General features: G+C 55.3%; 2 protein-coding genes across 10 annotated transcripts in view; both read left to right on the top strand.

The window, feature by feature from the left end:
• The window catches only part of SYNGAP1 (synaptic Ras GTPase activating protein 1), a 69,090-nt gene extending 64,547 nt beyond the window's left edge, over positions 1 to 4,543 (top strand). For 5 of the 9 annotated variants that reach the window (XM_079964611.1, XM_079964610.1, XM_079964612.1 and 2 more), the window contains 2 exons: positions 613 to 695; positions 2,668 to 4,543. In XM_079964611.1, coding sequence (XP_079820737.1) covers positions 613 to 695; positions 2,668 to 2,823 — 239 coding nt within the window. In that variant the 3' untranslated portion in view covers positions 2,824 to 4,543. The remainder of the gene's footprint in view (positions 1 to 612; positions 696 to 2,667) is intronic. The other 4 variants (XM_079964617.1, XM_079964614.1, XR_013835624.1 and 1 more) reach the window with 3 other exon arrangements.
• A 9,757-nt stretch (positions 4,544 to 14,300) lies between these two features.
• Positions 14,301 to 26,148, top strand: DAXX (death domain associated protein). The gene is made up of 7 exons (XM_079964652.1): positions 14,301 to 14,584; positions 17,923 to 18,742; positions 19,255 to 19,481; positions 21,909 to 22,074; positions 23,456 to 23,930; positions 25,287 to 25,473; positions 26,023 to 26,148. Exons 1-7 carry the CDS (start codon positions 14,390 to 14,392, stop codon positions 26,080 to 26,082), a joined length of 2,130 nt encoding a protein of 709 aa, XP_079820778.1. The 5' UTR covers positions 14,301 to 14,389; the 3' UTR covers positions 26,083 to 26,148.
• Positions 26,149 to 26,613: the final 465 nt, after the last annotated feature.

The raw sequence follows: 26,613 nt of genomic DNA, 5'->3' as shown, positions 1-26,613 counted from the left end.
GTTCAGAGTCCCTTTGCCTGGCCCTGCCCAAGTGTGGGGGAAGTGGGGGTCAGAAGAGGGGCGCTGAGCTGCAGGGGGTGCCAGAAGGGGAGGGGCTGCCTTCCTGCCCGCTGGGCCTTTTCTGGCCTGGGATGCCCTTGGTCCCGGGTGCTCCCCCTCTGCCAAGCAGGAGTTCCTCCAGCCGGAGGGTCTGTGTTCAGTTCTGGGGGGGCCCTGGGGGTGGTTGGAGTGCCTGCGATGGAAAGTGAGACCCTCCCCAGAGCAGCAGGGGGCTTGCTGTCTGCATGGCAGATGCCCGAAGAGCCAGGCGGGGCCCAGGGCCAGAGTCTCTGCCCCCTGAAGCCCATCTCCTGTCTGGAACACCTGGGGAACCATCCATAAGACTCTTCTTACAGCCGGGTGTTTGGCCTGGCTGGGGGGGCACACAGGGTCGTCCCCCCAGCACACAGGAGCCCCTTGTTCGCCTCCTTGGCATTGGAAAGAGATGGACGGGGGGCTGTGGGAGAGGCCCACCTGCCCCTTCTCCTTGCCCTGCCCAGGCCCTCCCCACCCTGTCCCACAGCTGCTGGGGGTCCCTGACCCAATCACTGTGTTTTCTCCGTTTCATCCTAGCTGTTCACCAGGTAACTCTGTATGACTCAGCTTTTCTCACATGGAGGGATCGGGGGGACACCCGCCACTCAGTAGCCGACCAGGTGGGTCCCGTACACGCCCCTTGCCCCTCTCCTGCCCCCCGTAAGGAGCAGACCCTCTCTTCCCCCTCCTTTCCTCCCCTCTGCCTTTCCTCTTCCTGATCCTCCTTTATGTCCCTATAGGTGTGGGGAGTGACCCTCTAGGGGGACCCCACTGGGTGCCCACCTGTAGGAGGACAGCCTCATTCCGGGTTCTGGTTTTTTGGGGGGAAGGAGGTCCTCAAGTCAAAAGCTTGGCAGTGGGTACCTGCTGCCCATGGGGGGAGGGGGAGAGGTGGGGTGTGGGGGCCCTCCCCCCTGAACAGCCCCCTCCCCACATCAGTCAGAGGGAGGGGGCGGTTCTGTCCACTTGCAGCAGGAGCAGCCTCTTGGACACCCCCCCTCCCCCTAGGGAGGCCGGAAGCACCACAGGGGCACCCAGGGCCTTTTCAGCCCCCCAACCCATGCTGCCCGCCCCAGCGTGACCCCAGGCCCCCGCCTCCCGCACTGCTGCCCCACCCCCACCCCCGTTTGTCTTGTGTCTGTCCGCACCGCATTCCACTTGGACACCCAGCACTGTCTGTTCCCGGGCGGGAGGGGGGTTGTGCATGTGCCTGGAGGGGGGCGGGCAGGGTCCTGTGGGCATGGGGGGAGGGCGTGGGAGGATCCCCTCCACCGGTCTGGCAAGGAGAGGGCCGGACGCTCCCAGGCACAGGGGGGGCCGGGCGAGTGGTGGTGGACAGCTGGCCCAAGAGGTTAGTGCCAGCCAGGGGGGTGGGAGTGGCGGCATGCGGGGCTGGGGTGTGTGGAGGCGCTGTCCCTGGGGAACTCGGTGCCCGACTGCTGCCCTCCCCCAGGGTTCAGCAGGGGCGAGGATGCCAGAGGCCACGTGGGGGGGGAGTCCTCCTGAGGACACTTCACCCCTTAGAGAGGGAGCCCCAGGATGGGGGAGGGGTCACCTTTGGGGTCACCAGGGAGGGGGATAACGGCCTCATCCCTCCCCGGGCTCAGCATAATCAGGGGTCAGTCCAGCCCAGCTTCCTCCCCCCTTGCAGGTGGTTCAAAGGTGGTGGGGGCACTCATCCTGCACAAGGGTCTGGCCTGGGAAGATGTGAAAGGAATTGTGGGATCTGGAGAAGGGGGGGGATTCCTGAGGGCTTCCAAAAGGCCTGTCCGGCTCCCCTCTGCTTGCCACGGGGTGTCCCCACAGCTCCCTCCCTTTTGCCCCCTTGAGGGAAGGGAGCCCTGGAGAAGGAAGGACAGTTGCACCCCCAACACAGCCATGAGGGAAGCCTGTCCCCACCCCAGTGGGGATGGGGATGGGGGGCATCAGAGTGGGGGGGGAGGCCTGCTGCACCCACAATGCCCAGGAAGGCCAGTTCTCTGGAAGCACCCTGGGAGTGGCTGGGCTGGGGGGTGAGCAGTTCCCCGTGGGAGGAAGGGGGCAGGATGGAGGCCTCTGGGAAAGCAGGGGGAGAGGGGGAGCCCCCCGATTCCTGAGACCCAAACAGGGCCTATCCTGCTGGGGGGCTCAGGGCAGGGCCAGGAAAGGGCGTCTCCACCCAACGGGGGTTGCTATGGGGAGCTGAAAGAAGGGGCCGAGCCAAAGACACAGCCCAGCCTCAGGCACTCAGCTCTTGTTGGGGGCCACTTGGGGGCATGGGGGGGGCTGCAGTCCTGCCTTCCTTGTGGGGACGCCTGGCTGGCCCCACAGATCCGCCATGGGCTGACCTGGCTGCCAGGCCAAGCCCTGGGGGAGCCACAGAGTGTCCCAGCCAGCCCCATGGAGCCCATAGCTGGAGTCCCAAAGCGGCCCCCAAATGGGGGGAGGAAGGCCCTTGGACCCCCTTGGGCTGCTGGGGGGATGCCCCTCCTATTGGCCTCTGGGGGTGGGGCTGTAGAGGGGCCCAAGCGGGAAGGGCAGGGGCTGTCTTGTGAGAGCCAGCACCCCCAACGTTAATAAATAAGTGCCCCCTCTTGCCCCCCTCTGTTACAGGAGAGGCAGCTTTCCGCCGTGGGTGCAGCAAACCCGCGTCTGAGCGCCGCTATGGGGCAGCCCTGGAACGGGATCCACTCCGGGCCACCGCCTCCGCCCCCGCGACTCCAGATCACGGAAAATGGAGAGTTTCGCAACACCGTGTCTGAGCACTAGCGGCCGCCCCCTGCCTCCCCCCACCTCTCCGAGCCGGCGTGGGGTGGGTGGGGCGGGGCGGGGGTCCGGCCCTCCTGCCTCCGGGTGCAGGAAGGGGGCGGGAGCATTTTCAGGGTGTTTTATAGCAGGACACAGACGACAATCTTAACCCCCATCACACCCTCTCTGACCCCCACCCCTGCCCACAGAGCACCGCCTTCCCCTGCTCTGCCCCCAAACAGAGTGGGGGTCCTCCCTCCCTCCCTCCCTCCCTCCCTCCCTCCCCCCAGGTATTTCTCAGGAGTGGCATCCCCTTCCTCCCCCCCCCCCGCTCCCCCCATGGCAGCATTGACCTTCCTCCCCAAGGCAGCAGCCCCAGCAAGGGGGGGTGGAGGGCTCTGGTCCCTCTTGGGCCCCCCTCCCTGGGCTGGGGGGGCAGGAAGTTCGCCCGCAGGGGGGAGGCTGGTCCCGATTCCCTTGCCACGCGCACTTGCCTCAGCCAGCTGCCATGACGGGTGGGGCTGCCCCCCGCGCCCCCACCTGCTCATTCTCTTCTCCAGAGGGGAGGGGGAGGGAAGGCTGGGCGGGAAGGGGAGGACCCCCCAGGCCCCAAAGCTCCGCACTGCCCAGTCCCCCCAGGCAAGGCTGTGCCTCCCTCTCCCCCCATTCTGCGCTCTCCATCCTCTGACAAAGGGCTTTGCCTGCTCTGTACAGTGACCCCCCCTCTTTGTTTCTGGATATTCTGGATTCTTTCTCTCTCTCTCTCTTTTCCTCTGTGTTGTGGGGGGCAGCGCAGGGCAGGGCAAGGGGGGGTTGACTCTTTTCTTCTTCCCTTTCCTCCCCCTCCAGGCTCCCACCCCCCATTTCCGACGGGGGGGGGGCCTGACCAACTCTTTCTCTCTGTCTCTCAAAGAAGCCATTTTTGAACTGCCCAGCCAGCCCAAAGCGGGGCCCTCGAGATGGGTGGGGACCCCCTGCCCCCCCCCGAGAGAAGCAAAGGGGCGGGGGCCACCCCCCCACTTGGCGTGGTGCTGCTGCTCTGCTGGCCCCCCGTCCGTCGCCCGCCTGCCCGTTGTGCTTTTGGTTCCTGAGCTGAGCTGCTGCAGGGTGAGAAGTGTTCGGCACAAGAGTTCGTGGTTGTCGTGGCTGTTTTCTCCCCCCCTCCCCGCTGCGCATCGCCCCAGCCCCTCTCCCCCAGCCCCGCTTTGAGCACCCGACCATTTCCGCCCTCTTTGACCCCCATATTTATTTTGTAAGGACTCTCCTTCCCTCCCCCACCCCTCTTTCTTTCTCCCCCCCCCCCCCGGACAATGACGGTGGCTCAGGCGGGCACCGTAGATATTTATACGTATTATTATGATGATGAATTATTATTATTATAATATAAAGAGATTGTACATATGTGAAGTCCCCGCTGCCTGCTCCCCACGGACTTGCCCCCCCTGGTGTAATTACCGCGGGATTTGTACTGTACATATGAAGAGCTGCCCCTTCTCTCTCTCTCTCTCTCTCTCTGCCTCCTTCCCCCCTCTCTCTTTCTCTCGAACTCAGAGCCTGTGTACATATTTCCTCCCTTTGGAAGGGGGGGTTCAGGTCACTCCGGCCTCCCCAGGCATCTTCTCTCTTTCTCTCTCAAGCTCTCAAGTTTATTTTATGTCAAATTTATTTTTTTCTCATTTTTTTTCTGGAGTGTGTGGTGAAAACAGACGAAAATGTTTAATAAAAAGCAATTGGTCTTTTATGCCACATCAGCCATAAAGGCAGGGGGAGGGGTGGGATGGGGGGGGGGCTTCTGTGGGGCAAGTGCCCCAGCTTCAGGGGCTTCCCCACTCCTGCAGTCAGGAGAGAGTGGACGGCCTTGCAGTGGGCACTTGGCAAGTTTCCGGCTGCTGGGGGGGGCAGCTTCTGCCCGTGTCCAGGTCAGGCTGAGAGAGAGAACTTCACCCAGAAGCCCCCCAACTGTTCTTTGCCCCCCCCCCAAGGAAGGCTTCTAGAGTTGTGGGTGGCCAGAGCAAAGTATTTGGGAGCGTGAGTGTGCAAGGGCCTCACTCTCAAGGGAAGGTGGGGCAAGCTCTGTCGGGCATAATTCTATTGGGGGGGGCGCACCCGAAAAAGAAAGGGTGGGGTTAGTATATGACGCGTGACAGGTTAATTAATAACAGAATTCTCTGGATCCTGAGATCTGAGGCGCAGGACTCAATGCTCCCTCCAGCAAGAGGGAGCCCCCAGCAGAGTTGAGAATCGCAGAATTACGCAGCACAGCGAAGCGCGGGAATAAGAGGCTGTTCTACCTTTCAAATACGCAGGGCTTTGTTTCCAGCCCCCTTGCAGTGAATAGGCCCCACTGTTAGTCCCTTGGAATGCTTTACTTACAAAGTCCAAAGGTCAGATTCATGTGTTATTCCATGCAGCAGCAAGAACTTAGGAGACACGGTCCCTGGTCAGCTTCACGCGGCGGAAGAGAAAGAAGAAAGAAGCTTCACTTTGTCACCGGAGTCTTAACCCTCGTGCATTCACTAGCCCTCAGTTTGCTAGTTAGATTTGACTGCAGTCTCCAACGGAAATGGTTGCCCAGCTGACCATTTGCAGAGAAAGGGTCTGATCCGGCCAAAAGGCAACCTGATCCTTGCAATACATTCCTAATCATCGTCACTGTGTAATCCTAAGATCTGTTTGATGGGGGACCTGGGAAGGGGGTTTTAGAGCCAATGTTGGGTGGCTGCCTGCCAGGGATTCTTCAGCTACAATTTTTGCATTACAGGGGGTTGGACTAGATGACCCTGGAACCCCTTCCAACTCTACAGTTCTACAGTTCAATGATGATTGTATCTTCTTAGAAGGTTGCATTACCTTGCAAGGGGGTGGCTGGGAAGGGACCCTCTACTTCTGAACCTGCCACTACGCTGCCAACCGAAAGCACCCCCATCCCGAGGGAGGGAGGGAGGGAGGGAGAGATAGAGGGAGGGGTGGCCTTCCTTCCTCTGCTGCCCCCAGGAGGCTCTGGAGCTTGTCCCCATCTTCAGCCCATGACCGCAGCCCACTGAGGTCCAGCTCCAGAGCCTTCTGGCGGTTCCCTCCCTGCAAGAAGTGAGGTTACAGGGAACCAGGCAGAGGGCCTTCTTGGTGGTGGCGCCTGCCCTGTGGAACGCCCTCCCACCAGATGCCAAGGAAATAAACAACTATCTGACTTTCAGAAGACATCTGAAGGCAGCCCTGTTGAGGGAAGTTTTTAATGTTTAATGCTGTATTGTGTTTTTCAAATTTGGTTGGGAGCCGCCCAGAGTGGCTGGGGAAACCCAGCCAGATGGGCGGGGTATAAATAATAAATTATTATTATTATTATTAGGAGAGGAGCAGCTGCAAGGTGGGTTTTCACACACTTCCATCAAAGTCTTCCATCAAAGACAGCCTGCTCTATGGGGAGAGGGGTGGTTTGGGTGACCCACACTGCTGCTGGAAGGGCCAGCCAAGGCTAGAAGGTCAGCCTCCCGGAGGGAGGGAAGTGCCATGGGTCCGGCTCTGTCAGCCATGCCATGCAGGGTGCAAGTGGGCGAGCGGCAGGGATCTGGGCCCTTGAATTCCTCTTGCTGATAACTCAAGAGATACCGAGTGGCACTTCTTCTGCAGGCCTCACCTTTTATTTATTTGCAGCAAGTGACCTCGAGGCAACTTGCAAGCATGAAAGAGTGCAATTCTAAAAATGGCCAGCAAGACAAAAGCACCAGATATATATAGATATAAAAGCAGCAGCTGAGAGCAGGAGGGAAGGTGGATGCAAAGCTCTCCATTGTGCTTTGCTTGGGGGGCCAGAGCAGAGGGAGCCGGGGGGGGGGCTGGAATGAGGGGGGGGAGTTCCTCAAGGGCAGGGTCTTGGGTGCTTCTGTGCTTGCTTACTCAGATTGTGGATCACAGAATCATAGAATTGTTGAATTGGAAGGGACCCTGAGAGTCATCTAGTCCAACCCCCTGCTATGCAGGAATCTCAGCTCAAGCATCCCTGACAGGTGGCCACCCAGCCTCTGCTTGAAAACCTCCATGGAAGAAGGGTCCCTCTCCCTGAGGAGACCATTCCCCAGTCGAGCAGCCACCAGCCCCCTCCTGGGGCAGCTCTCGGGCGCAAGAGCAGCTTTACAGCAGGTCAGGTCAGGAGACAAAGGACCCCAGACTGGCCTCACAAACAGGCCAGGGTCCTCCTCTAGGTCTGCTGAAACAGCACTTGCGTGGGAAAATCAGTGGTGGGGCAGAGAATAGAAAAGGTTCCTCCAAAGCCTGCTGCCTTGAAAGTGCCAGCCCTTTCCCAAGAACCTCTTCCTGCCACCTTCAAAGGACAAAACACACAAATGCCTGACAATACCATAACAACTAACAAAACAGGAGCTCCCTCTCTCGCACACACTTTAAAAGACCACAGATTGTGTAATCAACCCAAGGCCTGCTTGAAGAGGGACGTTTCCGCCTGGTGCCCAAAGGTGTCTTGTGAAGGCAAATGGGGAGCCACCGCAGAAGAGGACCTGCTCTTGTCTTGCCACCCCCTTGATCTCTCACAGAGGAGACACACAAAGAAGGGCCTTGGATGGGGAACGCAGAGTCCCAGGGAGCCTCAAGGGCCAGCCAAGGATCCAGGAGGACCCTAAGCTATGTCCCCGCTCCTCCCGAGGGACCCCATCAAGAGCAGGCCGTGTCCCAGTCTTGTCTGGGTGGAGCTTCCCTTGATTGGTTCTCATCCAGTCGGTTCTTGAGTCCAGTACAACCCCTGCCTCACCTGCAGGTGGCAGGGAGAAGATAAAAAGGTCAAGGACCCGGCCCAAGGCAACGATGGGGTTGCGCCACTCATCTCGTTTTCAGGCCAGGGAGGAGATACTGCAAAACACTGATCTGTCTGCAATGGGGTGGGGGCAGCAGAGAAACTGCAACCCCAAGTTCCCCCATCCTAGGGGTCTGATGGCCAGTGGCCTGTTTGGGGGTGTAGCACTTCCAAGCGAGGGTCTCTCCTGGAGATCTCTGAGCCTGGGCAGCTTCCACAGGAGGCAATTGGATCCTTCAGACATGTTGGGCTTTATAGATGAAAGCCATCCCTTTGGGTTGCACCCAGAGCTGTTCTAGCAAGACCCATGTGCTTCCTCTAACCGGTCCTGGTCAGCAATCTGGCTGCAGCAGCTTGGGCCAGTGAGATTTTCTGAGCCCTTTCAAAGGGCATCCCTGGCAGGAGCGCACCCAGCGAAGCTGAAAGGCGGGGGATTTCAGGCCACTGTGGGATTTGCTGCCACAAGATGCAGCGGCGATCACCAGCGCTGATGTTTTTAAAGCAGCGTCAAGTAGGTACTTCAAGGAATCCGGATTCCATGTGCCCTTGGGGCGCACACACACCTGCTCATTTGCAGTGTTTGGGTCTTTTCAGTTGTTAGGAAAATTTGGAGGGTTCCTTCCTTGGAGCAGACAGCCAAAAACCTCTAAGGAAAGAGGAGTCAGGTACACAGGGTAGGCTGAACAGAGATTTCTTCATCATTAAGACAGCGCTGAATGGTCAGCCGCAAGGCTGTTGCCACAATCATGGTCTGACCACAGTACATGCCCTCAGGCTCTTATATGCCACTCCTCTATCAGGTAAATACATGCAATCCTCGCGCCCATATCATTTTTGCAATATTATTGGCTAAAGCAATGCGTAAGCAGCTCACGGACACACTACCTGGCCTTCCAATTGGGCACACCATATTTGGAATTGTTTTCTGCTTAGAAACTCCTGTTATCTTATTAAGGTGTCGTCTTCAAATCATTCCTTTTCAGCAGGTTTGGGCTTGTTACCATTCTGACTCCTAAGCATAGGCAGTAATTTCAGTTTTAACTACTTCTATATACGTATCCAGAAAAAACTGCTCCCTTTCCCTTATGGGGTATTCCGGAGCCCGTACAGAGTCCTTATGTGGGTTCCCTATTGGTAGGAGAAAATAACAGAGGCCAGCCAGAGTATATTGAGAAACAAAGCAGCTCGTAAGCCTGATCTTTATTCAAGGAACTGTTGCAATAGCGTCCCCACTCAGCACACAGGAGGGAGGAGAACTCTGAACAGTGGTGTGCAAGCCCATATATAGACTTGCAATTGTCCCCCCAGTAGCTCAAGACCACACCTCATACATACATACATAACAGAAGAGGCAGTCTCCAGCAGAAATACTGCCTGCCAGGATACCTGACAATGGTCACTGATTGCTTTACCTGGGCAGCCTGGCCATTCTTTTGTGATGGTTAATACTTTAGTTCCTGAATCCAGGTAACAGGGTCACCCTATTCATCCACAAATATGCCCTTAAGACAGGATTTGAAATCAAAAAGACAATGGGAAGGCTTTTGCTATTTGCCTCCCTTACTGCAGAGGAATATTTGAGGTCATTGGGAGAGTCAAAATGGCTGCAGCATTGCTCTCCTGTACTATTTCAGACACATGATTCATATATTTAGATATGTGTGCATTTATGAATATTTATTCTATATTTGAGACCTTAAAATTCTAATAATAATAATAATAATTTTTATTTATACCCCGCCCTCCCCAGCCAAGGCCGGGCTCAGGGCGGCTTACAAGCAATAAGAAAAACAAGTTGAATGATTACAACTTAAAAACAAATTTAAATACAACATTAAAATATTGAAACATTAAAATATTAAAATGTAGCCTCATCGCAGGAGGAGAAGGAAAGGAAAAAAGAAAGAGAGGGAGGGAGGGAATCAAATTGGCTCCAAGCCAAAGGCCAGGCGGAACAACTCTGTCTTACAGGCCCTGCGGAAAGAAATCAGATCCTGCAGGGCCCTGGTCTCATGAGGCAGAGCGTTCCACCAGGCCGGAGCCAGAGTTGAAAAGGCCCTGGCTCTGGTTGAAGCCAATCTAACTTCCTTAGGGCCCGGGACCACTAGGGTGTTGCTATTTATGGACCTTGAGGCTCTCCGTGGGGCATACCAGGAGAGGCAGTCCCGTAGGTACGAGGGTCCTAGGCCATGAAGGGCTTTAAAGGTCAAAAGCAGCACCTTAAATCTGACCCTGTACTCCACCGGGAGCCAGTGCAGCTGGAAAAGCACTGGGTGAATATGCTCCCATGGCAGAGACCCCGTGAGGAGCCTCGCTGCAGCATTCTGCACCCGCTGGAGTTTCTGGGACAGCTTCAAGGGCAGCCCTGCATAGAGCGAATTACAGTAGTCAAGCCTGGAGATGACCGTCGCAGGGATCACTGTAGCCAGGTCGGGGCGGGAAAGGTAAGGGACTAACTGCTTGATGCGGTGAAGGTGGAAAAATGTTGCCTTGGCTGTTGCTGTAACTTGCGCCTCCATGGAAAGGGAGGCGTCAAGGATTACACCCAAACTCTTAACGGAAGGCAATGGCACTAATTGGGCCCCCGCAAGAGAAGGGAGTTGGTCCCTCATCCCCATGCCATCCCGACCCAGCCATAGGACCTCTGTCTTCGAAGGATTAGTATCAATCGGCTCCCATGAAACCATCCAGCCACAGCTTCCAAGCATCTGGTCAGTGTGTTTGGGGCCGAGTCGGTGTGACCATCCATCAGCAGATAGAGCTGAGTGTCATCAGCATATTGGTGACAGCCCAGCCCAAAGCTCCGGATAATCTGGGCAAGGGGGCGCATAAAGATGTTAAAAAGCATTGGGGAGAGAATTGCGCCCTGCGGCACTCCACACACCGATGAATGGCGCGACAACATTTCCCTCCCTAGTGCCACCCTCTGTCCCCGACCAGAGATAAAAGAGCACAACCAGTTACGGGCTATGCCCTGTATCCCCACGTCTGCGAGGCGGTGGTCCAGAAGATCATGATCGACCATGTCAAAGGCTGCTGACAAATCTAAAAGGATCAGCAGTCCTGACCCGCCTCGATCCAGTTGTCTACGGAGATCATCTGTTAGGGCGGCCAGAGCTGTCTCTGTTTTTATAACAATAACATTATGCATGCCGCCTCTCTAATACACATATTTCTAACACAGTTTAGTAAAAAGGCAAATGACATGGTTAATATAATGGATGAAGAAAATGGATAGAGAAAAGTTTCTATCTCTCCTGTAGCGTAAGACACCCCATGAAGCTGAACAATGCAAGATTCAGAATTCAGTAAAAAAGGACTTATCGGTTAATCTATGGAACTCCCTCCCAAAGGAGATAGCCCGGCTTTGAAGTTGACGGAGGAGGAGCTACCAGCCACAATGGCTGGAAACCGCAGCAGGGGAGGCTTGCTCTCGCGCTCGGATCCTGTCTGCAGGCATGCCCCTCTGGCCTAATCCAGCTGCTGCAGGTTCTCCTGGCGCCCTTAGGCAACAATAACTATTTATATATATATATATATATATATATATTTATATTTTTTAAATAATATTTATTAAGAATTTAAGAATTACAAAAAAGAAAAGAAAGAGTTAAACATAACAAAACAATACAGTACAATACTAAAACAAAAAAGAATTACAAAAAAGAAAAGAAAGAGTTAAACATAACAAAACAATACAGTACAATACTAAAACAAAAACACTACCTATACAGAACAGAACAAAACAAAAACAATTAAAAAACACACCCAATACTTTCAATATTATTATCTTTCATTTACTTGTTTCAGCGACCTCCTCACACCTCCCTCTTTTGTATTCCACTTCAATTAATTGTTTCAGCAAATCCTTTCTATCTTCCTCAATTTTCTGTCCTATAATTTATCTTAACCCATTCTAACCTTATTTTTCCCTTAAATCCATTTACAATCTATTGTACTTAATTCTTTATAGCATTTCTGCTAAAGCCATGTAACTTCATTCCAACATCTTTCTAACATTCATTAATTCTACAGTGTTTCTGTAAGTAATCTTTAAATTTCTTCCAATCTTCTTCCACCAACTCTTCTCCCTGGTCTCAGATTCTGCCAGTCATTTCCGCCAATTCCATGTAGTCCAACAACTTCAATTGCCATTCTTCCCGGGTGGGTAAACCTTGTGTCTTCCAATACTTTGCGATGAGTATTCTTGCTGCTGTTGTTACATACATAAAGAAAGTTCTATCCTTCTTTGGCACCAATTGGCCGACCATGCCCAGGAGAAAGGCCTCTGGTTTCTTCAGGAAGGTATATTTAAATACCTTTTTCATTTCATTATATATCATCTCCCAGAATGTTTTAATCCTTGGGCATGTCCACCAAAGGTGAAAGAATGTACCTTCAGTCTCATTACATTTCCAACATTTATTTTCGGGCAAATGGTAAATTTTTGCAAGCTTGACTGGTGTCATGTACCACCTATAAATCATTTTCATTAAATTCTCTCTTAGGGCATTACATGCCGTAAATTTCATACTTGTGGTCCATAACTGTTCTCAGTCAGCCATCATAATATTATGTCCAACATCTTGTGCCCATTTAATCATAGCAGATTTCACGGTTTCATCCTGAGTGTTCCATTTCAACAGCAAGTTATACATTCTTGACAAATTCTTAATTTTGGGATCTAGCAATTCTGTTTCCAATTTTGATTTTTCCACCTGGAAGCCAACTTTTTTGTCCAAATTATATGCCTCCATTATTTGGTAATAATGGAGCCAATCTCGCACTTTGTTTTTTAATTTTTCAAAACTCTGCAGTTTTACTCTGTCTCCATCTTGTTCCAAAATTTCCCAATATTTTGGCCATTTGGCCTCCATATTGAGTTTTTTCTGTGCCTTCGCTTCCATTGGTGACAACCATCTGGTTTCTCTTCAGATCGTATAAATCTTTTGCCTTTTAACAATAACTATTTAAACCCCTCACTCTGGGCGGCTCCCAATAAAATATTAAAAACACGATAAAACATCAGTCATTAAAAACTTCCCCCAACAGGGCTGCCTTCAGATGTTTTCTAAAAGTCAGATAGTTGTTTATTTCCTTCACATCTGAAGGGAGGGTGTTCCACAGGGCAGGCGCCACCACCGAGAAGGCCCTCTGCCTGCTTCCCTGGAACCTCACTTCTTGCAGGGAGGGAACCGCCAGAAGGCCCTCGGCGCTGGATCTCAGTGTCCGGGCTGAATGATGGGGTGGAGACGCTCCTTCGGGTCTACTGGGCCAAGGCTGCTTGGGGTTTAGGGTCAGCGCCTGAGCATCGGGAGGCTACCCAAAGGTCCCTTCTCCCAAGGGCAGAACGGCAGCTTCCCGACAGACAGAAACTCGTCAGGTGAACCTTCTCCTGTGTCTCCACCTGTTGAACTTCTGCCTGTCGAGAGGCTGCTCTTTCTCTTTGGGAGAGTTTTCTGTGCCAGGCTGTCCACAGACAGAAATGATGATGGTGGTGATGATGATGATGATAATGATAATAATAATAATAAATAATATTACTTATACCACGCCCATCTGGCTGGGTTTCCGCAGCAAAGATTAAAAAGACATCAAAAGACCAGCCCTTAAAGACCTCCCTAACCCCGGGCTCCGTCTGCTGCCCGCTGCCCGGGCCAAAGCTTGGCTGGGGGCGGCGAGAGGCGCCTCGCCCGCGGGCTTCCCCTGAAAACTCGGACTCGGCGTCTCCACCAATCCAGCAGCCCTTCCCGACCTTTTCGTATCTCCCGGCCCCCTCCGCTTCCGTACAACATGATGGCTGCCTCCACGAAGCGGGAAGAACACAGGAGCATGCGCAGAGGCCGAGGAACGAGGGCGACCGCGGACGAGTCCCTGCGCAGCCAATAGGAAACTCGAGAGGAAGAGGGCGCGGGGCGCATGCGCGAGCACCTCAGAGCCAAGGAATCCATTCCCGCGGAATGGAGGGAACTGACCGGCCTGGGCTTCCTTCCCGCCTCCGGCGACGCGGCGCGCTCCTCGGGGCGGCGGGGAGCGGAGGGCGAGGGGGCCTCTTCCCCTAAGGCAAGGCCTCACGCGGCGGCGGCGGGACCGGGCCGGGCCGGGGCTGCCCAAGCTAACGGCTCCTTGGGAGTTTGAATCGCGGGCGCGTGACGGCGGTCACGTGGCCGGAAGTGGCCACTCCGTACGGCAAGGTGGCGGCGCCCCGAGGCCTCGGCTAGGCCTCCCGTTGGCGGCGGGAAGGCGGGAGCCGGGGAGACGAGGGCGAAGCGCCCGACGCCCGGCCGCAGCAGGGCCGCCAAGCGCCGCAGAGCGAGCGAGGGAAAGCCGCCTCCGGCGCCCGGCTCCTCGCCGTACGGCAAGATGGCGGGAAAGGCTGGAACTTCCGGTCCTGCGCAGTGGGCCGCGAGGAAGGGAGGCATTTCTTCTTGGCGGGCCGCGGAGGAGGAGGGAAGCGAAAGCGAAGCCGGAGGGCGGCGAGGGGGCGCCGAGAGAGAGAGAGAGAGAGGGGGCCGCGGCCGGGGAGCCCTCGGGGCCGGGCCGGGTCGGGTCTGGGGCCTCGGCTCCTGGGCCAGGTGGGCGGGGCAGGGGGCGCGTGGGGGGGGAGGGGAGACCCCCCCCCACGGTGTGGTCCTGATCGCAGGTGAAGAAGGCTCCTCTTTCCTTCCGGCAGGGGACGCCCGAGGGTGCTCTTCTGCCTGGCCCCTCCGCCGGGGATGCGGGGCCCCCGCTCGGCCCGCCCCTCCTGCCGCCGCCGCTGACCCCCCGCCCGCCGGCGCCGCCATGGCTTCCCCCAGCGGCAGCAGCGTCATCATCCTGGACGAGGACGAGGAGCCCCCCAGCCCCAGCAGCAGGGAAGCCCCCCCGGGGCCTCAGCAGCCCCCGGCCCAGCCCGCCGGCCCAGCGGGGCAGAAAGCCCCCGCCCCGGGGAAGGACCCCGCCAGCCTCAGGGCCGAGAACCAGCGGCTCTTTGCCCAGGTGAGTTCTGGGGGGAATGGGGGGAGACCCTCTGCTCGGCCTGCGGATGGAGCGAGGCGGGGGGGGGATCTTCTTGTCCCCCCCCCCCCGCTGGGCTTCCTTCCCCAAGTCCTTTCTCGGCTGGGCTTAGTGACTCAGAACTGCTTTTTGGTGGGGGGGGCGAGGGGTGGCCTTTCCTCTTCCTTGGGGAAGAGTTGGGGAGCTGGTCTGTCTGTGCTCCTGGGGGTGGCCCCCCTGAAGCTGCCGGGGGAGGAAAGGTGTAGGTCGTCTGCAGGTTCGGATTCCACGGTGGGCAGCAGGGCACCCAGCCCTCGTGGCCCCAAGAAGGCCTCAGGCATTCTTAGGGTGGTCATTGCTAGCCATGTTGAAGGTGTCACAGAAACTGGTCTTTTAGCGGCAGCTCTGGGATTCCCTGTCTGTTGATGTCAGGAGTGGTGTGTTTGCTGTGCTTTTTTTGGCTCCTACTCAAAGAATTTCTGTGCAGATGAACCTGCCCAGACATTTAGAAACGCGTTTCTAAATTTCATTGCCAAAAGGTGCCTAGATGTTTTGTTGTGGCGACTGCAGCCTAGGTTTAAGGTGGCATTTGGTGCTTTGCTAATATTCTGTATATGAGCTTTTAACACTGTGGCAAGGCCTCAGCGGGCAGCTCTCCAAAGCTTCTCCCCTCTCTGGGCCTAGAGCAGGAGTCGGCAAACCAAGGTTTGCGGGCTGGATCAGGCCCAATTGCCTTCTAGATCCGGCGCACGGACAGACCGGGAATCCAGGCAGCTGGCATAGCCAGCGCGCGATGTTTTTTTAGGACTCATCCAGGCTTGGGGGTCAAAAGCGAGGTGGGCGGCTGCTTGAAACAAGCCCCTTTTCTGTCCGTCATGCGCATGCTGCAATCTTTGCTTCCAGGGTGGGGAAGAGGGAAAAGGATCCAAGAATGGCACACTTACCTCAGCCCCCCACCCTGCCTTATGGGAGAAATAATAACTGTCAATGCGAAAATGCAAAGGAAGCAGCGCCCCACCCCCGCAAATCACATTTGGGTAACGTTGGGGTTGGTCCAAATAAGAGTTTTGGCCAAAAAAGCGGGTCGTAATCATGGCAACATATAGTCCGGCTCCCCACAAGGTCTGAGGGACAGTGGACTGGCCCCCTGCTGAAAAGGTTTGCTGACCCTGGCCTAGAGCCCAGCATCCCAAAGTTTGCAATTAAGCAGAGTGTGAAAGGGAGCCAATCAGCATATAGGTGAAAAGGTAAAGGACCCCAGGATGGTGAAGTTCAGTCAAAGGCATAGAATCATAGAAGAGTTGGAAGAGACCACAAGGGCCATCGAGTCCAACCCCCTGCCAAGCAGGAAACACCATCAGAGCACTCCTGACATATGGTTGTCAAGCCTCTGCTTAAAGACCTCCAAAGAAGGAGACTCCACCACACTCCTTGGCAGCAAATTCCAAACAGCTCTTACTGTCAGGAAGTTCTTCCTAATGTTTAGGTGGAATCTTCTTTCTTGTAGTTTGGAACCATTGCTCCGTGTCCGCTTCTCTGGAGCAGCAGAAAACAGCCTTTCTCCCTCCTCTATGTGACATCCTTTTCTATATTTGAACATGGCTATCATATCACCCCTTAACCTCCTCTTCTCCAGGCTAAACATACCCAGCTCCTTTAGCCGTTCCTCATAAGGCATCGTTTCCAGGCCTTTGACCATTTTGGTTGCCCTCCTCTGGACACGTTCCAGTTTGTCCGTGTCCTTCTTGAACTGTGGTGCCCAGAACTGGACACGGTACTCCAGGTGAGGTCTGACCAGAGCAGAATACAGTGGCACTATTACTTCCCTTGATGATGCAGCCCAGAATTGCATTGGCTTTTTTAGCTGCCGCGTGACACTGTTGGCTCATGTCAAGTTTGCGGTCAACCAAAACTCCTAGATCTTTTTCACATGTACTGCTCTCAAGCCAGGTGTCACCCATCTTGTATTTGTGCCTCTCATTTTTTTTTTGCCCAAGTACAATACTTTACACTTCATCTTGTTTGTTTTGGCCCAGTTCTCTAATCTGTCAAGGTCGTTTTGAAGTGTGATCCTGTCCTCTGGGGTGTTAGCCACCCCTCCCAGTTTGGTGTCATCTGCAAATTTGATCAGGATGCCCTTGAGTCCATCATCCAAGTCGTTGATAAAGATGTTGAATAAGACCGGGCCCAAGACAGAACCCCGTGGCACCCCACTAGTCACTCTTCTCCAGGATGAAGAGGAACCATTGACGAGCATCCTTTGGGTTTGGTCAGTCAGCCAGTTACAAATCCATTGAGTGGTAGCATAGTCAAGTCTGCATTTTACCAGCTTCTTTACAAGAATATCATGGGGCACCTTGTCAAATGCCTTGCTGAAAGCAACTATGGGTGCAGCGCTCATCTGGCTTTCAGGCCAAGGGAGCCAGCCTTGGTCCACAGACAGCTTTCTAGGTCAGGTGGCCAGCAGGACGAAACCACTTCTGGAGGCTAATTTTGGGGAAATGAAACCAGGTGCCTCCTCTGCCAAAAATGTTCTGGGGGCCCAGGGCAGGAAGGTAGCGGACTCTCCTTCCTTGGAGGTTTTTAAGCAGAGGTTGGGCGGCCATCCTGTCCTGGATGCTTGAGCTGAGATTCCTGCCTTGCCGGGGGCTGGAGTAGATGACCATTCTGTGACTTGGAAGCTGCCCCCCTTGGTGTCTTGTGTTCAGGTTGGGAGTGACCTTGGGCTGGCAAAGGGTGGATGCGCCACGGACAAGGCCTCCTCCCTTGTGCATTCCCTCCGCCTTCTCTCAAAGCCATGCTGGAAGTCTTCCAGGGGCGTTGCAGCCTCCCCTGTGCAGGGCCTGTCAAAAGGCTGCCGCTCCCCGGCAGGCTCCGTCCTCAATGCGTTTGGTTTCCTTCTGTTCCAACGTGCCTGAGACCTCGCCTGAAGATCACAGAACTCGGGCAGCTCCAGAGGAGGGAATACGGGTGGCCTTGCCTGCCTCCTCTGGGAGGAAGTTCCACAGTTGAACAATGTGCTGCGCAGATAAGTCCTTTCTTTGATCTGCCCCGAATCTCCCGACATCTGGCTTCCTTGGAGGTTGAGTTCGAGTGTTGTGAGAGAGAGAGAGAGAGAAGAAATGTTTTCTCTCCCTGCTTCCTCCATTATGCTGCCTTTTCTGCCTACCAGAAAGCCCCAGGCGCAGGAGAGGATTGCCTTTCAAAATGGCCCCTCTCTTGGCCAGTTCCAGGGAGCCTCTCCAAGGTTCTAGTCCCTGGTGGGGACTCCCGTGGGTGCAGGCTTGGGTGGGAGGGTGGGCTCCCTGCGCCCCTGACCCTCTCCTCTCCTTTCTCCGCAGTTTGTGGAGTTCTGCTCCATGCACACGGCCGACCACCCGGAGGTGATCCCCTACCTGATGGGGCGGCACCAGAAGGCAGCGCCCGCCTTCCTCTCCTCGGTGGAGTTCCGCAACGTCCTGGGCCGCTGCCTGGCACGGGTGCAGGCGCGCAGCACCAAGGTCTACGTCTACATCAACGAGCTCTGCACCGTCTTCCGGGCCCACAGCCAGAAGAAGAAGGCGCCCCTGCCGGCGCCGGAGGCCCCTGGGCCCAGCGTAGCCCCTGCTGGCCCTGCGAACCCTCCGGGCCCTGCTGCGAAGGCTCAGGGCCCCGCTGTCAAGGCTCCGGGCGAGGGCTCTAAGCGGCAGATCCGCTACCTGGAGGACCTGCTGCGGCTCCACGAGGTGGAGATCCGGAAGCTGCAGGAGCGGGAGCTGGACCTGGAGGAGCTGGACAGCGAGGACTCGACGTACCTGCAGGAGAGCCGGCTGAAGCGGCGCATGGTGCGCATTTTCCAGCGCCTCTGCCAGCTGAAGGACTGCAGCAGCCTGACGGGGCGCGTCATCGAGCAGCGCATCCCTTACCGCGGCACCCGCTACCCAGAGGTCAACCGGCGCATTGAGCGCCTCATCAACCGCCCCGAGGCCTTTCCCGACTACGCCGACATCCTCAAGGCCGTGCAGAAGGCCAGCACCCGCCACAGCCTGGGCCTGCCCAAGCGCCAGATGGAGAGCATGGCGGCCGAGGCCTTCCGCGAGGTGGGCAACCACCTCCAGGAGCGCCGCCACCTCGACCTCGTCTACAACTTCGGCAGCCACCTCACCGACCAGTACCGGCCCAGTGAGCGCCCGGGGGCACTGGCGGGAGGCGGGGGGCGCAGGGGGCACAACAGGCCGGCCGCCATGCTCCTCGGCCTGTTTGAACACACACAGGTGCCTCAGAGGCATAGGTACACATAATAAAAATAATGGGGAAATGGAAATTCCCCTCCGAGGAGGCCGTGGGGGGGGGGGAGTTGGCCATCATTCCCGTAGGGCTTTAGAGATGTTTCAGAGTTCAGAAACATGCACACACCATGGAAATAGTGGGAAATGTTGAAAATTTCCCTCAAAGGAGGCCATTCTGAGGGGGGAGAGCAGGACTCCTGCCCACGGCCATCCCATCGCCTTTCTGGTTAGAAGCCGGGCGCACGGACCATTGTGGCACCTCTGCGTATTTTAGATTGTCCTACTGACAAAGCTCCAGACCAGGCAGGGGCTCAGGGGGTTCTTGGCATTGTGGAGCTTTGCGGGACCCCGGGGGGTCATCCATCCCAACCCACTGCAACACCCGGCCCATCTCTTCCCCTGCAGATTCGGACCCGGCCTTGTCGGACCCTGAGCTGGCCCGGCGCCTGCGCCAGAACCGGGAGAAGGCCCTGCAGCGCCTGGAGGAGGTGACCTCCCAGTTTGCGCAGCTGCAGGACAGGAGCGAAGACGAGGGGCAGCGGCGCCGGAGGGAGTCGCGGGGTGGCAAAGACGGGCCCGGGCCCAGCGATGCCCCCGGGCGCCAGCAGGGGGAGCCGGCCTCTCCCCAGGAGGTGAGGGGGCTTGGCGGGGAAAAGATGGCGCCCCTCGCGGCAGGCTGGGCTTCCGGCAAAGGGGGGTCTTTCTGGGCGGGGGCCTTTCCCCACCTGCCTCCTTTGAAAGGACCCCCTCTCGGGCTGGGCTGGGTTCAAGGTCCTCAACGTGGATTCACAAAGCCCTGCACCTGAACCCTCCCAGCCCATCTGGGCCCGCCTGCAAGAGCGTCGATGGCCATTCCCCGAGTCAGCCAGACAACACTCGGAAGCGGAGCCTTTTATGTTGATCAACAAATAATAATAATAATAATAAAGTTTTGATGGCTCAGCCCTGTGGAACTCCCTGCCCCTGGAGATTCAGCAGGCATCTTCCAGCCATCCTTCAAAGGCTTGCCGAGAACCTCCCTATTCCACCGGGAAATTAAGGATACCAGTTTCCTGCAATAGATTTGTGACGGTAACACTCCCCACCCCACCCCATGTAATTTTCATTGAGTTTCCAAATTTTTACAAGCTAACTTCAGATTATATATATTATATTTTTACAAGCTAACTTCAGATTCCTTCCAGTAGCACCTTAAAGACCAACTAAGTTAGTTCTTGGTATGAGCTTTCGTGTGCATGCACACTTCTTCAGATACACTGAAACAGAAGTTTCCAGATCCTTCTATATAGTGAGAAGGTGGGGAGGGGTATTACTCAGAAGGGTGGTGGGAATGGGTGATTGGCAGATAGCTGTGATGAGCCTGTTGACGACTCTTAACGACTGCAATAGGTCTTACAGGAAAAAGCAAGGGGTGAGAAGGTGAAAAATGGCTTTGTCATGTATAATGAGATAAGAATCCAAGGTCTTTGTTCAGACCAGGACTCTCCATGGTTTTAAGTTTGGTGATAAGTTGCAATTCAGCAGCTTCTCTTTCCAGTCTATTTCTGAAATTCCTTTGTAGTAAAACAGCTACTTTGAGATCTTGTATAGAATGTCCTGGGAGATTGAAGTGTTCTCCTACTGGTTTCTCTGTCTTGTGATTCCTGATGTCTGATTTATGTCCGTTTATTCTTTGGCGTAAGGTCTGGCCTGTTTGTCCAATATAGAGAGCTGAAGGACACTGTTGGCATTTGATTGCATACACAATGTTAGACGATGAGCAATTAAATAGTCCCGAGATGGTATGTGTGATGTTGTTGGGGCCAGTAATGGTGTTGTCCGGGTGTATGTGGCAGCAAAGTTGGCATCTGGGTTTATTGCAGGCTCTGGTGCCAGTGTCCGTGTTAGGTCTGGTTGTAGTATTATTGTGGGTTAGGAGTTGTTTAAGATTGGGTGGCTGTCTGTAGGCAATGAAAGGTCTTCCTCCCAGAGCTTGAGAAAGAGAACTGTCATTGTCCAGGAGAGGTTGTAGATCTCTGATGATGCGTTGTACTGTTTTAACTTGGGAGCTGTATGTGATGACTAGAGGTGTTCTGTTATTTTCTTTTTTGGGTCTGTCTTGCAGCAAGTTCTCTCTGGGTATCAGTCTGGCTCTGTTGATCTGTTGTCTAACTTCATCTGCTGGGTATTTTAGTTCTAAAAAGGTTTGCTGTAGATCTCTTAGGTGAGAGTCTCTGTCTGTAGAATTGGAACAGATGCGGCTGTAACGTAGTGCCTGGCTATATACAATGGACTGTTTGGTATGTTTGGGATGGTAGCTAGAGGCATGTAGATATGTTTGTCGGTCAGTTGGTTTACGGTATAAGGTGGTGTCTATGTGCCCATCCTGTATTTTTATAGTAGTGTCCAAAAAATGTATTTCTTGCATAGATTGATTCATTGTTAGGTTGATTGTGGGGTGAAAATCATTGAATTTCTGGTGGAAGGTGTCCAGGGTCTGCTGACCATGTGTCCAGATGATAAAAATATCGTCAATGTATCGCAGGTACAAGAGAGGTTTGCGATACATTGACGATCCTGCCCGTGATTTCATTTGTTTGCAGTGCTTTTCCAGACATTAAAAAAAGGGCCTCCATTCTGCTACAAAAAGTTCATTATCTTTCTCTCTTAATATTGCTGCTAGTAACTCTTCTTCATGATCAGGCATCACACGTAGATCCCCGATGGCTCTGATATTTTCTTTATGCACATGCATGCTTAACATAGTAAATGAATAAATGCATTTTTTGTGTGCATTGCAGGGGAGTAGACTAGATGGCCCCTGGGGTCCCTCCTGTGAGGGTGGATCCAGGGGTGGGCAGGGAGGGGCTGTTCGGGGGCTTTCTTCCTGCAGGTGGGGGCCTGGGCAGCTGCTGCTGCTTTGAGACCCCCCTCCTTAGAGGGGAAGGGTCTCTCTGGGGTGATTTGCTCTGGGCACCGTTCTGGGATCTTGATGGGGCGCAGCGCTTTCTGGGGGGGGGTCTGTCCATCCCTGGCATTGTCAGGATCAGAGGGTGACCCTTGATGTCTCTCTTCCCTAGGGCAGCCCCGGCCGGAGCGTGGCCAGTGCAGGGGCGGAGGAGGAAGAGGACGATGAGGAAGAAGAGGAGGAGGAGGAAGAGTCTTCGTCAGAGTCGGACATAGAAGCCGAGCTGCAGAAGAGCCTGGAGGAGGAGGAGGAGGAGGAGGAGGAAGGGGCTGCCCCAGGTAGGCTGGGGGCTGGGGGGGCATCAGAAGGGACCCCCCACTTTCTGAAGGAGTCTGTCCCTCCTTTGGAAGGGGGTGGCTCCTCCTCCTGGGGAGGTTTCTAAGCAGAGGCTGGAAGGCCGTCTGTCACGGGACTCGAACCCGCCACCCTAAGAGTCTCAGGCTCTATCGGCTGTGCGGATGCTTTGGCTGAGTTCCATGACCCTGGGGGCCCACTCCGAGGGGCCTTATTTTGGTGAGGGTCCTGCCATTTCACACACAAGCAGAAAGAGAAAAAACAAAGGAGCGCAGAGTCCAGAATTGAGCTACGCATGCTCTTGTGGATTAGATCAGGGGGCGGCAAACTACGGCCCAGGGGCCGGATGCAGCCCCCCCCCCCGGGCTCATAAATCCAGCCTGCCGACCCTGCCGCCCGCCCAGTCAGACCCCGCGCTAAACCAGCACGGCGCGTGGGGACTGACTTCCGCGACGCTGGCACGGCTTCGGATTGGCTGCCGGAAGCTCCTGCTGCCAATCTGAAGCCATGGACACCTCTGGGCGACGCCTTCTCCCGCTGAGGCGGCCGCGTATGTCCAAGAGCCGAGCAGGAGGAGGCGGCGGTGGCGGTGGGGAGGCTGCCTCTGCCACCCAGGCCGGCTGCATGGGCTCCGCAGCACCCTGTGGAACCTGGCCAAGGCGGCAGAGGACAACAACGAGGCGGCAGCGGCATGAGGTGGTGAAGGAGCAGCTGAATGCATGCCATGGGATCAGCAAATGTGAAGTGATGTCATCTAGAGACTAAATGAGAATTGATGCAGCAGAACGGATACATATTATAAACAAACAAACAAATAAATAAATGGGAGCCAATGTAGGTCTTTCAGGACCGGTGTTATGTGGTCTTGGCGGCCGCTCCCAGTCAGCAGTCTAGCTGCCACATTCTGGATTAATTGCAGTTTCCGGGTCACCTTCAAAGGTAGCCCCACGTAGAGCGCATTGCAGTAGTCCAAGCGGGAGATAACCAGAGCATGCATCACTCTGGCGAGACAGTCTGGGGGCAGGTAAGGTCTCATCCTGCATACCAGATGGAGCTGGTAGACAGCTGCCTTGGACACAGAATTGACCTGTGCCTCCATGGACAGCTGTGAGTCCAAAATGACTGCCAGGCTGCGCATCTGGTCCTTCAGGGGCACAGTTACCCCATTCAGGATTCAGGACACCTGTCCCCCCCAAAAAAACCAGTACTTCTGTCTTTGGGGTATATTTTGTAGCAAAGGCGAGAAAATGGCATTAAATTGAATTAATTCAGTTTGATCTGTAGTAATTTGGTAAATCAATAAAAATAATTGTCCAAACGATAAATCAAAACACCATAACCCTGCTGTCCTCCCCTCCCTCCCAGATGACGACCCCCGCGTCCAGGAAGTGGAGGCCGACCAGCACATGGACTTGGAGGCCCCGGAGCTGGTGCCATCCTCCTCGGAGGAAGAGCCGGACGAAGAGGACGAGGAAGAGCACAACCCGGAGGGGCGCCAAGGAGAGGAACGTGGACAGCGCGTGGGGCAGGCCCCTGCGGACCCCCCTCCGGCCGTGGGCACCTCCCCCTCCCAGCAGTTCCTCCTGGAGATTGAGGAGGCCCTGACGCTGGAGGCGGGCGAGACGCCGCCCCCCACCCCCTCCCCCCCGCACCAGACCCAGGGGGGCAGGGGGGCCTCACCCGTCTTCCGGTCGTGTCAGAAGCTGCCACACCCCCAGAGGCCCCCAGCCAAGCGCAGCCAAGCTCAGGACAACGGCAGCCTCCGCGGGGCAGGCGGGGGGCCCCTGCGTGGGGTGAACGGGCAGCCCCCCAGCAAGCGGAGCAGGTGGGACTCCAACAGGTGAGCGGGGGGCTGGGAGGTGGTAAGGGGGAGAGGAGACTCCATGGTTGCGGGGGGCAAGCAGGTGGGGCTAGAGGGCCCTTGGCTGGCCCTTCCAAGTGCAGTTATGTGATTGCAAGGGGGCTGAGGGATCCAGGCTGGCCCAGAAGAAATCTATAGGTCCTGCCCCGAACCTGCCTGGGTGCTGAGCCCTCAGAGGGAGAGCCTCTTTTAAGAAATGCTAACATATACTTTCCTTCATCCAAAGAGCGCAGGGTTCTTGACAACATAAAAGGCAAATGCAGAACATAATGACCAAAAGCACAATACCGGTCACTGACACATTTGCGCCCAAGGTCCGGTGGAAGAGGAATGTTTTTGCCTTTTCTTACTTCGATATGTCTGTAAACACTGTAAATTGCAGAGCTGTTGCATCTGCACGTTTTTAAAAATTCCGCCTCTGGGTCTTTTCTGCAACTGCTCTTATTATTACATATACTGTCCTATACCTGGAGGTCTCAGGGTGTTACACAGAATAAAATCAAAATATAGAACCACAAAATACATAATCAAAATAAAAACAACCTAGCAAATCCCCCCTGCCAAAAACCACCTTTTAAAAGGGAATAGGATCCTCACAACATTTAAAGTAAGACAACTAACAAACCTGGACAGGAGCCACGTATTATTACTGTTGTTGTTGTTGTTATTATTGCTATTGTTATTATTACGGCCTTACTTTCCTGGCAGGTGCAAAGACAACCAACGGCTAGGCTGCTGTCGGGGCAAACCAGATACCAATTTCTGCTTTGAAATGTGCCCTGACTCATTGTCTGATCTTTTAGCCTAGTCCAGAGGGAGCTGGACTCTGCTTCCTTGGAGGTTTTTAAGCAGAGGTTTCTTTGGACAAGTCCAGATCAAATCCCAAACGGCATTTTCCCAAGTTCTGCCCCAAAGCAGAGAACGTTTCCTGGCCAGACACCGTTTGTGTGTCTGCAGTGGGGGGTTCTTCTTCCTGGGGTGGCCGGATCGGGAGCAGCCCAGACCTGAGGCGGAAGGGCAGCCCTCTTCCCCCCCAGGGATGTGCTGGAGTCCCTGAGAGCTGGTCGTGGAATCGGAGAAGGGTGGAGTTGGAAGGGACCCGGAGGGTCATCTAGCCCACCCCCTGCAAGGGTCCCTGTCAGGTGGGCTCCCAACATCCGCTTGGAAACGGTCGGAGATGCTTGAGGGGCGATTTCTTCAGGGCAGGCGGAATGGGCTGGATGATCCCTCGGGGTTCCTTCTCCAACACTGCGAAACGCTCTGAGCCGCCTCAGCCGGGGGGGGGGGCGTCAGGCTGTGCAAGCGCCCCGTCAATGTGTGTTTCTTCTCTGGCAGCTGCATTGAGGTGCCCAGCACTGGCTCGAAGGAGGAGGAGGAAGACGAGGACGGAGAGGGGCGCCTCAGCCCGGCCCCCTTGGCCGACTCCACCTGCGCCGACTCCCCAGGCCTGGGGCTGGTCAGCAGCTCCCAGGGCAGCCCCCAGCCGCAGAATCAGGGCCACCTCCTTGCAGCCATCTGGAAGGTACTAAACGGGGGGGTGTGGATTTGCCCCAGGCACAAGAGCCCCGATCTGGAGCCCCAGATTGCCTCTTCCTTCCTCTCCCAGCACCAGCCCTGGGGGTGCTCAGCGGCTTCTTCCCCTGGGAGTCAGCGCCTGAGCAGAGCATCCTGGATTGGGCCAGTGGCTGCTCCAGCCTCCCCTCCTCATAGTGGCCAAATACGCCTAGGAACATCCTTTTCCATTCACCCAGCTGGTTGGCTGTGCCTGCCTCTTGTGGCAGGGAGTTCCACATGTCAACTGAGGAGGACCTTATTTTGCCCACCTCAAATCTCCCCATGTTGAACTTCTTCGAATGCCCGCGAGTTCTAGCTGTGACGTGAGAGGAAGAAAAACTTCTCTCTTCAGGCCAGAAGAGTTTTCCTAAACTTTGCCCCCCCTCCTCCCAGCTGGTCTGCCTCAGGGAGGTCCCTGGGGCAGCCAGAGGCCTTTGGGTGCTGCTCTGGGGAGGGAGGGGGTGCAGGGCACCAGTTTCCCCCTCTTCTGACCCCCCCTCTCTCCCCACCCCTGCAGGCCAGCGTGGCGACCCAGTGCGACCCGGAGGAGATCATCGTCCTGTCAGACTCGGATTAGCCCCCTCACCACAATCTGGCACAGACTTTGAGGGGCGGGGAGCAGAAGGACAGGTGGAACCCCCCCCCCCAAAAAAAAAACAAAATCTTGCTGGAAGATGGTGGCTCTGCCTTCATGGACTCAGGGGGGTGGGGGGGGCTTCTGCGTGATGCATGAGGGGGCAGGGGGACGAAGGGCGGGGACTGCCGTGTTTGTATTCTTCTGGGTGCCATGGGGGGTGGCAGGGGGTGGGCGTATTGATGTTCTGTTTGGGAGCTCATTTTGCAAAAAAAAAAAAAAAGCAGGGGGAATAAAAAATAGGCAAATATTTTTCTGTAGGCTGCTGTGAGTGTGAGTTCTGTTAAAGGGATGGTTTGGGGAGAGCACATCTGGGGGGGGGAAGGTTTATTCCTTGTTTCTGTGCTTTCCATTGGGGTTTTTTTGTGTTTTTATATTTTGATGGGAGTAGCCCAGAGTGGCTAGGACAACTCTGTCAGGTGGGTGGCCTAAATTAGAAAACTTGTTTTTATTTTATTTTATTTTATTTTATTT

The sequence above is a fragment of the Podarcis cretensis genome (genome assembly GCF_951804945.1).
Source record: "Podarcis cretensis genome assembly, chromosome: 2".
In the NCBI taxonomy this organism is placed as follows: Eukaryota; Metazoa; Chordata; class Lepidosauria; order Squamata; family Lacertidae; genus Podarcis; species Podarcis cretensis.
The sequence above is the reverse complement of the archived record's forward strand: the minus strand, read 5'-3'. Positions and strand labels throughout refer to the sequence as shown.

What these genes read in the sequence shown, in the direction of transcription:
- DAXX (XM_079964652.1), top strand. Translation starts at nt 14,390, where the DNA reads ATGGCTTCCCCCAGCGGCAGCAGCGTCATCATCCTGGACGAGGACGAG. An exon ending in ACCAGCGGCTCTTTGCCCAG is followed by an intron (nt 14,585 to 17,922) that starts GTGAGTTCTGGG and finishes CTTTCTCCGCAG; the next exon opens with TTTGTGGAGTTCTGCTCCAT. An exon ending in AGCCGGCCTCTCCCCAGGAG is followed by an intron (nt 19,482 to 21,908) that starts GTGAGGGGGCTT and finishes TCTCTTCCCTAG; the next exon opens with GGCAGCCCCGGCCGGAGCGT.